The sequence below is a fragment of the Hyalella azteca genome, unplaced genomic scaffold (genome assembly GCF_000764305.2).
Source record: "Hyalella azteca isolate HAZT.00-mixed unplaced genomic scaffold, Hazt_2.0.2 contig904, whole genome shotgun sequence".
NCBI classification, from domain to species: Eukaryota; Metazoa; Arthropoda; class Malacostraca; order Amphipoda; family Hyalellidae; genus Hyalella; species Hyalella azteca.
Window position 1 is genome coordinate 1 of NW_025931238.1, and position 9834 is coordinate 9834.

At 37.8% G+C, this 9834-nt stretch overlaps 1 protein-coding gene across 2 annotated transcripts; it reads left to right on the forward strand.

Annotated features, from left to right (window-relative positions):
- Nucleotides 1–688: 688 nt before the first annotated feature.
- LOC108669137 lies at nucleotides 689–9684 on the forward strand. Of its 2 annotated transcripts, XM_047881031.1 has the most exons (5): nucleotides 689–837; nucleotides 2288–2479; nucleotides 3925–4101; nucleotides 7371–7623; nucleotides 7676–9684. In XM_047881031.1, exons 1-4 carry the CDS (start codon nucleotides 699–701, stop codon nucleotides 7589–7591), a joined length of 729 nt encoding a protein of 242 aa, XP_047736987.1. In that variant the 5' UTR covers nucleotides 689–698; the 3' UTR covers nucleotides 7592–7623; nucleotides 7676–9684. The 2 variants fall into 2 exon arrangements, with proteins under 2 accessions (XP_047736987.1, XP_018011923.1); XM_018156434.2 differs by having other exon boundaries at nucleotides 7371–9684.
- The last annotated feature ends 150 nt before the right edge of the window (nucleotides 9685–9834 follow it).

Consider the following 9834-nt stretch of genomic DNA (forward strand, 5'->3'; position numbering starts at 1 on the left):
TCGTGTGCGATCACCGGTAGAAATATCGTTGAAATTGTTCAAATTTACAGATATTTTCGTGTGCGATCACCGGTAGAAATATCGTTGAAATTGTTTAAATTTACAGATATTTTCGTGTCGATCACCGGTAAAAATATCGTTGAAGTTGTTCAAATTTACAGACATCGTTGAAAAGGTTAAATTCTGTTCATTGATGAATTTAATTCTATTTGTTCAGGTAGTTTGGTGGCGCTTTTGTATTAATGTTTGTCGTAAAAATCGTTATTGGGAATCAATGATAGGTTTATTCTAAGTTGATTTCATTGTCAATAAAATAAGGCTTCACTTACCCCTAATTGATTAGTAAGTGTAATAAACAAGCCTATGAGTTTCCCTCATACTGATGGGTTTGGTTAGGAAATGAATGTTAATACGTGTCATACATTTTTTGTTATAATCAATAGAATAATTCCAAATCAACCTGATATAAATAGCACCAACATTTCCCACAGCACGAAATAAATAATAATTCTTATTATATTAATTATTCTAATAATGGACTCATGTATAGATAGTTTTTGTTAACTGTCATGCAGACATTTATTATAATTAATAATCGCATGATAGTAACCCACTAATTATCTCGGTCCATCTTCGAAAAAATAATTTACTGTGAAAAGAATTGAATAAATTAAAGTTAAAGAATGCAGAGAGAAAAAATGCATGTTTTGTTGTTGTTTGTGACGTTGGGCGGGGTCTTGGGAGGTCTAACAGACCCTAGAACTCAATACTCTGCATTCAGAGACAAGAGGCTGCAGACCAGCTACGTCGTGGACTACAAGCAGACATCTACTTTGTGTGAGTACACGTAGACCCCTGCTTTGTGTGAGTACACGTAGACCCCTGCTTTGTGTGAGTACACGTAGACCCCTGCTTTGTGTGAGTACACGTAGACCCTGCTTTGTGTGAGTACACGTAGACCCCTGCTTTGTGTGAGTACACGTAGACCTCTACCTTGTGTGAGTACACGTAGACCCCTGCTTTGTGTGAGTACACGTAGACCCCTGCTTTGTGTGAGTACACGTAGACCCCTGCTTTATGTGAGTGTGACAGAGTCTATAAAATCTCTGTGTGAATATTGATACAAATAGCTCAGGTAACTTTTTGTGTATTTATGTCTATGCATCAATTTTCAAATTTTATTAAAATTTTCGAGTCTATATTTCTACGTATAAATGTTCATTCGACATTTAAGTGTTCATGTCGCTGACATTTTACAACCGCAATGCATTGATCTGATATGAAATGATAATGATAATAAAGTATAATCACCGCCTTGGATGTTCTACACGATGATTTGATTGATTTTATAAATCAATCAGAATCCAGAATTTTCCTAAAAAAATGAAATAACGCTCGAAATATCTGAAGGTTTAAGCAGTAACATAAAATAATATTCTTCACATTGAATTAAAAATTAATGTTCAGTTATATGCGGACAACCAACCCTGTACGTTATTCTCAACATTATCATTCCTCTGAAGAATACAAATTTTAGTGAATAACAGTCTTGATCGTCATCCATCACATGAGCTTGCACGCTTGTCCATATTCAGCCGCAATCTTATTCACTGCAGTCGCAGTTTAACATATTTCTGCGTCTGATAAATAGGTTATCGACGAAATGATCTTGATGAATATAGTTCAGTATACCTTCGTTGGGCATTAACTAAGAATTATTAGAGGTGCCTTGGGCTTACGAGGCTGGCTTTGCCGAGCGTATTGTGTGCCCTGAGTAAATCTGTTCAACGAATACGAATCTGTGAATGAGTGTAGTTCGTTGATTTCTTCTTTGTCAATCAAGCGTGGCTTGATTATTCTTTGTTGGAACGTTGGCTATTCAACCTTAGAAGATTACTCGATCGATCTAGCAAATAGGCTAAGATAATGAGGCTACTGGTATTTGAAGAAGAACTCAGTGCTCATACAGGTCTGTGTTGATGTACTGTCTTGTCACAGTGTTTTATTGACTTTTTAGAAAAAAAAATCAGGAATTATTGTTCCGAGACAAATTTAAATGATAATATATGACTGTAGGTTATAAAAAAGGAAGTTTATTTACCGTCGGACTGGATACGCTATGTTAGGTAAATTCTATCCTTGGTATACTAGATTATATGTTTCGGTCACGCTCGCGCTGACTTTTACTTGACGTATTAAATATTGTTCAGATAATTCATTTAAATTTCATTTTAATTTCCCAAATCATTAAATATTCAATAGGCATCTTCTACCAACATACCGACAGGTCAATGTGTCACATCTTGCCGCACCTCAGCCACATGCTACGGTGTTGCATACGGCCCCATGTACGCCACATCGGCCACCCTCGCCATCGGCACACCCGGCGTGTGCCACATAGCCACGCAGCCACAGGTGCCGTCCGGCCTCGCCAACTACACCGGCTACACCGCCCTCATCCGCGGCAGGGTCGACTCGGGTGCGAAAGTATTCATTCATAATTTTTAAAAAAGTCCTTATTATTTAGCGCATTTTCTCATTTATGAAAAAAATGCACTATTGTGCTCGCCATGTCCGCTTGTTCGTTCGTCTGTCTGTCAGTCTGCCCGTCCGTGACCTGACGTTTTCGTCGACGAGAAAATGCGCTCTCTGTCACTCACTGCAGTGAGTACTGAGTTATATTTTTACCATTTGTCCTCTGTTATTTGTAAATTTTTTTTAAATCAGATTTTATTTTAATTATTGTTGATATCTATTATAATTTGACTCGAGGAATATTAGGTCAACCCGCTACAGTTTCCTCATCCGCGGCATGGTCGACTCAGGTACCAAAGTATTCATTTATACTTTTAAAACCGTCCGTATTTTTAGCGCATTTTATCATTTATGGAAAAAATGCACTATTGTGCTCGCCATGTCCGTCTGTCTGTCCGTCCGTCTGTCCGTCCGTGACTTCACGTTTTCGTCGACAAGAAAATGCGCTCTCTGTCACTCACTGCAGTGAGGACTGAGTTATATTTTTTCTATATTATTTAGTTTACCCTAACTTCGTAGGGTAACATGGGGCAGCGAGCCCACTGCGGGTCACGGGCCCATAGCGGGTTTCTCGCTAAGTATGGCAGATATTGGTCCGTGTTCTCTACCGCCGGTCGACAGTTTCACTGGGATGAAGTGTACGGATTTACGTTTTGCTAATGATCAACTAAATATATTTTTTCTAGTCAAGGATACATTTTTTCATGTCAAGGACGAATTTTTTATTGCAAAGATATCTTTTTCAAGTCAAGGATGTATAATGTTATGTCAATGAAATATTTTTCTTCACGTCAGTGATAGATTTTTTAAGCCAAGAGTATATTTTTTTCAAGTTATGGATATGATTTTTTGAGTTGTTAATAAATGAATGAATGTCATATTTTTTATTACATTTTTCTTATTTTTAACTGTAAAGCGTTGTTTTATCATTTTTAAACAAAAAATATGCAATTGTGGTAAAGGGACCAAGGGTGGGCGCCTTGCCCCAAGCCCATGGGCCCATTGCCCCAGGGGTGGGGCAATGGGCCCATTTTGACACTTTTTACAAAATAGTGTTTCATGAAAAATTGAATAACTCTATAGGCGTCTAATTCACATCATACATTCCTCATTAGTTGCACCTTTAAACAAAACAAAGAACCACCTCGTATCAATTAAAACTTCTTCAAAATTTTAGTTTAAAAAAAGTGGGGGGCGCGCTGCCCCACGTTGCCCTACGTGAATAAGGGGTTATTGCAAATTTAAACATATCTTTATTCTAAAACGAAGACGAATTTGGCAGTTAATTTGTATTTTTATTTATTTTACACGCTTCATTCAAGGCAATTCTTTCATTGCAATTTTTTTCTCAAGTTTTCAGCTGAATGTAATTAACATATCGGGTTGAAGGTTGCGACGAGATCCTTGGTTACGAGAAGCTTGGTGCAGCGGGCTGCATTTGGTTGTCAGACGTCACCCTTGACCGGGACTCCGGGCAAGCCGCGTGCCAAGCAAGGGGCGGCATCTTGGCAGTTCTTGACACGACTGACAAGTACAACGCTGTTGTCAATCGGCTGCAGGCTATACGTAAGACACATTTTTTTTATGATATATTTCCTATATTTCGTTACACTTCGAGCTTCATATTAATTATTGAAGTTATAATGTAAGCTATTTGTGAAATAGGCCATTTACATGAATGATTTGGCCACAAATATAGCGTATCTAATAATAATTTTACAGACGAACCAACAATGTACCGCTCTATGACAGTGTAGCTCAGTGTATCTGCTGGTACAGTGTAGCTCAGTGTATATGCTGGTACAGTGTAGCTCAGTGTATATGCTGGTACAGTGTAGCTCAGTGTATCTGTTGCTACAGTGTACTCAGATACAGTGTAGCTCAGTGTATATGCTGTTACAGTGTAGCTCAGTGTATCTGCTGGTACAGTTTAGCTCTGTGTATCTGCTGCTACAGTGTAGGTCAGTGTATCTGCTGCTACAGTGTAGCTCAGTGTATCTGCTGGTACAGTTTAGCTCTGTGTATCTGCTGCTACAGTGTAGGTCAGTGTATCTGCTGCTACAGTGTAGGTCAGTGTATCTGCTGCTACAGTGTAGCTCAGTGTATCTGCTGGTACAGTGTAGCTCAGTGTATCTGCTGTTACAGTGTAGCTCAGTGTATCTGCTGGTACAGTGTAGCTCAGTGTATCTGCTGTTACAGTGTAGCTCAGTGTATCTGCTGGTGCAGTTTAGCTCTGTGTATCTGCTGCTACAGTGTCAAGTCATCATAAGCTGGACTTTCCTTCACATTGCCCACTGGCAGTTGAAGTGCCTAGGTGCTTTGGGTCGCCATCACAATGCATGCAAATCAATCATGCATGCCTCTGGCATTTCTCTCTTTGAAGGCTTTGAAAAATATTACAAATATTTGTTTTAATGTGAAAGAATATTACCCATGTTAGAAATATTGTAAATGAATATTACAGAAAATTACAAATGTTAGTAGTAGAAAATTACAAATGTTGTTAGTACAAATGTAACACTAGATAGAGATATTGTAACAGAACATTACAGAACACAGCGTGGGCACGCAGCACACGCGTTAATGGAGTGTGCAGTTGAAGTGATCAATGGCCGGCGACGATTTAAATAAAACGACTTTGATTTACCTTCAAGTTTTACCAGCACGAAATCGTGCTCTTGATATTCACCTGAACTTGCTGCTTCATTACTGTGCCGAAATTATCTTTAATATTTCACGCAAGTTGCGATATGGCATGAAAGAGACTCGATGTAGATTACCCATAACGAAACTACATTTATTAAAATTACAGATGGTAAATTCATTCAACTGTTGACCATCAAGCTAAAGTCATCGAAATAATAAGCTTGTCATAGTTAGTTAATTTGAGGGAAATGATTTACATTAGAAAAAAGTGCAGGTGGGGTTTCATTTTAATGATTGTGTGGAATTTATCCGAACTTTCATAATGTTATTCTTACCTGCATTTTTTACGGTGAACGAAGATCGAGTGAAGCTTCCAATCTCGGATGATGGAATGTTAGTGGAGGTTTTGACTGCAATTAGCTAAACCAACTTAAGCCAAATGTGCAGTGTGCACCACGTGCATTTGTGCGTCGTCTCAGTGCAGTGATTGAGAACGTGCACTTCAATGCAAGTTAGTGTTTCTATTGTGCGCGGGTAGGTTATTCACCGTGCATCAAAAATACGCGCAATTGTCTGTTTCTCCCTATACGTAGGGTAACGTGGGGCAGCGCGCCCCCCACTTTTTTTAAACTAAAATTTTGACGAAGTTTTAATTGATACGAGGTGGTTCTTTGTTTTGTTTAAAGGTGCAACTAATGAGGAATGTATGATGTGAATTAGACGCCTATAGAGTTATTCAATTTTTAATGAAACACTATTTTGTAAAAAGTGTCAAAATGGGCCTATTGCCCCACCCTTGGGGCAATGGGCCCATGGGCTTGGGGCAAGGCGCCCACCCTTGGTCCCTTTACCACAATTGCATATTTTTCGTTTAAAAATGATAAAACAACACTTTACAGTTAAAAATAAGAAAAATGTAATAAAAAATATAACATTCATTCATTTATTAACAACTCAAAAATCATATCCATAACTTGAAAAAAATATACTCTTGGCTTAAAAAATCTATCACTGACGTGAAGAAAAATATTAGTTTTCTTTCGTGCTTCGTTTCATTCTTTCTGTTTTGTTTCTGTCTTTTTTTTCGTTTCTTTCTTTCTGTTTCGTTTCTTTCTTGCTGTTCTTGTGTTTTCTTTCGTGCTTCGTTTCATTCTTTCTGTTTTGTTTCTGTCTTTCTTTTTCGTTTCTTTCTTTCTGTTTCGTTTCTTTCTTTCTGTTCTTGTGTTTTCTTTCGTGCTTCAAGTATATCCATGTATATAAGTGTTTCTTCAGTATGTAAATTGGTGCGATATTTCATTCGTGCTTGTAGTCTGTGCATGTAAATTAATTCTACTAACGAAGTGAACGAACGGCCACATCGATGCACGGCAAGTCGTTCGTAAAATTGTATTGCGCACCGGCACGCAATAAGAAAAGTTCGAGTCTTCGTTGCTTAGGGTCGTTGCCAGGACTTTGACTCAATAATTACGCATAATGTTTCTTGAAGTTACTTAGACTTAACATCGAACAAAGGCATGATGTTTCTTGATGTTACTTAGACTTAACATCGAACACAGTCGGAATGTTTCTTGAAGTTACTTAGACTTAGCATCGAACAAAGGCATAATGTTTCTTGAAGTTACTTAGACTTAGCATCGAACAAAGGCATAATGTTTCTTGATGTTACTTAGACTATATAAAAATATTCAGGAGCAAATAAATCAGATTTGAAGTAGTGACTTTTCGCATTCATAAACAGTAATATATCATGTAAATGGATTTAGTTTAAAATAAATGGCATTTTTTCCAATTAACTTATTTTTTATACTGTTTAATGTTCAATTGATTTACGGTAAATAATGTAATTGTCTGGATAATTTTGAATATCACGGAAAGAACGACAAAACATCAGGGTTCACAAAGAAATCCGCAACAAATATGCCATTTTCCTACTAATTCACTAACCATCGTTAGTACAATATATTAGTCATACTTAAAAGCCAGGTAATGAGAGTTAACATCATTAGACGATTACATAATGTTTTGTCTACCGATAGGTTATCTGTCATCAGTGATATTCGTACCTAAATGCTTGGTAACGGTTGTTCCCGTCAGAGAACGAAAAATAAATTTTCTTGAAAATAAATAAAAAACTATATAAAAAATAAATAAAATGAAAATAAATTTTTCGTTAATTTCCTGCCATACAGAACCGAAGCCCGGCCACCACTGGGTGGAGGCGACATGGTACCTCATCGGTGGTTGGCTGTGGCAACAAAAAACTCCGGTGACAGGATCCTGGGCCCCGGGAGAGCCATCTGGGGTGTTATCCTTCAGCACCATCATGAACAGCGACATGAACTTCATGCTCGCCAATAAGGGGGGCGGAGACAAGTACAACTTCGTGTGCCAGATGCCCGCCAAGTGGTAACTCAAATTCTGGTTTTCTTCTTCTTTTAATTGGTGTTTTAAAGGAGCTTTGAAAACGCATTCATTGGTCTTCTTCTTTTAATTGGTGTTTTAAAGGAGCTTTGAAAACGCATCCAATTGTCTTTTTCTTCTTTTAATTGGTGTTTTACAGGAGCTTTGAAACCGCATCCAATGGTCTTCTTCTTCTTTTAATTGGTGTTAACCGTCAATATTATTAGTATTGCACGGTTACGGACATAAAACCTTGATTCCGAGGCAATTTAACCGGTACCGAATTTACAGCCGAGTGAATGGGATGCAAACTGATAAATAAAGTTCTGATTAAAATGAGTGGAAATTCGGTTGAACGATGAACCTACAAAAATTTACAATTCAACAAATGTAAAAAAATAAAATTAACTACAAGAAACGTTTTATTACTTTTCAACTTCGAACTTCCTGAGTCGAAAATTCAATGACAACGAATTGTAATGAGTCATATGCTAATCTTGACATCATGAAAGAAAACTAACCTCTGTAACTTCTGTTATTAAACGTAAACGGGAACAAAAATTCTACAACAACATTTGAATGTATTATAAGCAATTATAAATAACTAAAAATGTTTTTAAATCGGAACGGAAGAACGCTACTCGAATCTGATATACTTTAGCGTTCGAGAATAAATTCTGCTGTATAAACATTGTGTAAATGCATTAACTTCACTCGCTGTTCTTGATATGTAATAATGAGGGAGTGCAACTACAATCGATCTGAGCGCAATAATTTCACTGAAGAGAAATGTTTCATGTTATGTATTCTGAGCTAGATTGCCTATGTTTAAGTGTCGTGTAGATCACTCAGAGTTTGAGTGTATGAAAAGTGTTAACCCTAACCCTGTTAACTATTTAGGCTGTTAACCCTAACCCTGTCAAGAATTTAGGCAGTTAACCCTAACTCTGCCATCAATTTAGGCTGTTAACAATAACCCTGTCAACAATTTAGGCTGTTAACCCTAACCCTGCCGACTGTTTAGACTGTTAACCCTAACCCTGCCGACTGTTTAGGCTGTTAACCCTAACCCTGCCGACTGTTTAGGCTGTTAACCCTAATCCTGTCAACAATTTAGGCTGATAATCATAACCCTGCCGACTATTTAGGTAGTTAACCCTAACCCTGTCAGCGATTTAGGCTGTTAATGCTAAGCCTATTAGGTGCCAGAAGTCGGCACTTTTTCAAGCACGAAATAATAGAGTTTTTCATGTTTACATTCATAGAATTTTTCGTCCTAGTTTCATTGTGAGCATAAAACGCGTGGTTTGATTCACTCAGTTTACTTTCTTAAACTCGTTATTTTAACGCACCATAGTCAATAAAAATTAAATCTTGTGTTGTTAAATGCATACATTTTATCTCAACTCTCAAATCAAGTTGAATTTGCTGTACAACTTCGACCTCGATCGTTATTTTTGGTGATGTTATTGATGGTGCGGTGTCAGCATTTGTAACTCCGTCAGCCAATCACTGACGGCTTCTCAAGCGGAAATCATCAATCACGGACGAGAAATGGTCGCTACGTTCACTTAGACCGTTACATGTAGTTAGGTCGCTATGTGAATGTACTTGAGTGAGTTTTGATAATAATGCCCCAGACTTGCTGGCCACCATATTTCCGATTTCGGCCAGAATTTTTACAAATAGTTGCTGGCCTCGAACCTCCAACTAACCGCTCCATATTTGGCGATCTTAACCACACCGTCACCCGAGCTGAGGCTCGCACAGAGCGCCTGTCGCGCAAAGATTGCGTTGCAGTACCGCACAAAACTTGATGTTTGTAGAAGTGCTTGCACTATTTAATATATTCCGCGCACATTAAGTTAGATAACTTGCAAGACAATTGCGTCTAACACGCATCAATAAACACAGCTGTGGTAATGAATCACAAACGGTAAAAGATCTCTGTTGAAAAGTATATTACTGTTGCCAAGACTGGAAAACTTTTCGTTTAATTCGTCCATTCATTGAATACCGTTGACCATTATTGTCGAATATTAGTCAATTACCGGATGATGATTATGAAAAGATTTAACTGCTAATAACATAACATAACATAACATAGTGATGTCGGCTCTGAAGTGTAGGCCTGATGTGGCCTGTCGCCGATTCTTTTCCATTTCGTGCCTTGTTCATAGATCTAAACTCGTGTCATTTGACCGGATCTTTTCATGACTGGCGATAGTTTGAAGAAGCTACTAGACTTCCACC

Bases quoted from the DNA above. Each gene is read 5' to 3' on its own strand.
- LOC108669137 (XM_018156434.2), top strand. From the start codon at position 699: ATGCATGTTTTGTTGTTGTTTGTGACGTTGGGCGGGGTCTTGGGAGGT. The intron at 838-2,287 runs GTGAGTACACGT...ACATACCGACAG, and splicing joins CAAGCAGACATCTACTTTGT to GTCAATGTGTCACATCTTGC. The intron at 4,102-7,370 runs GTAAGACACATT...CCTGCCATACAG, and splicing joins CAATCGGCTGCAGGCTATAC to AACCGAAGCCCGGCCACCAC.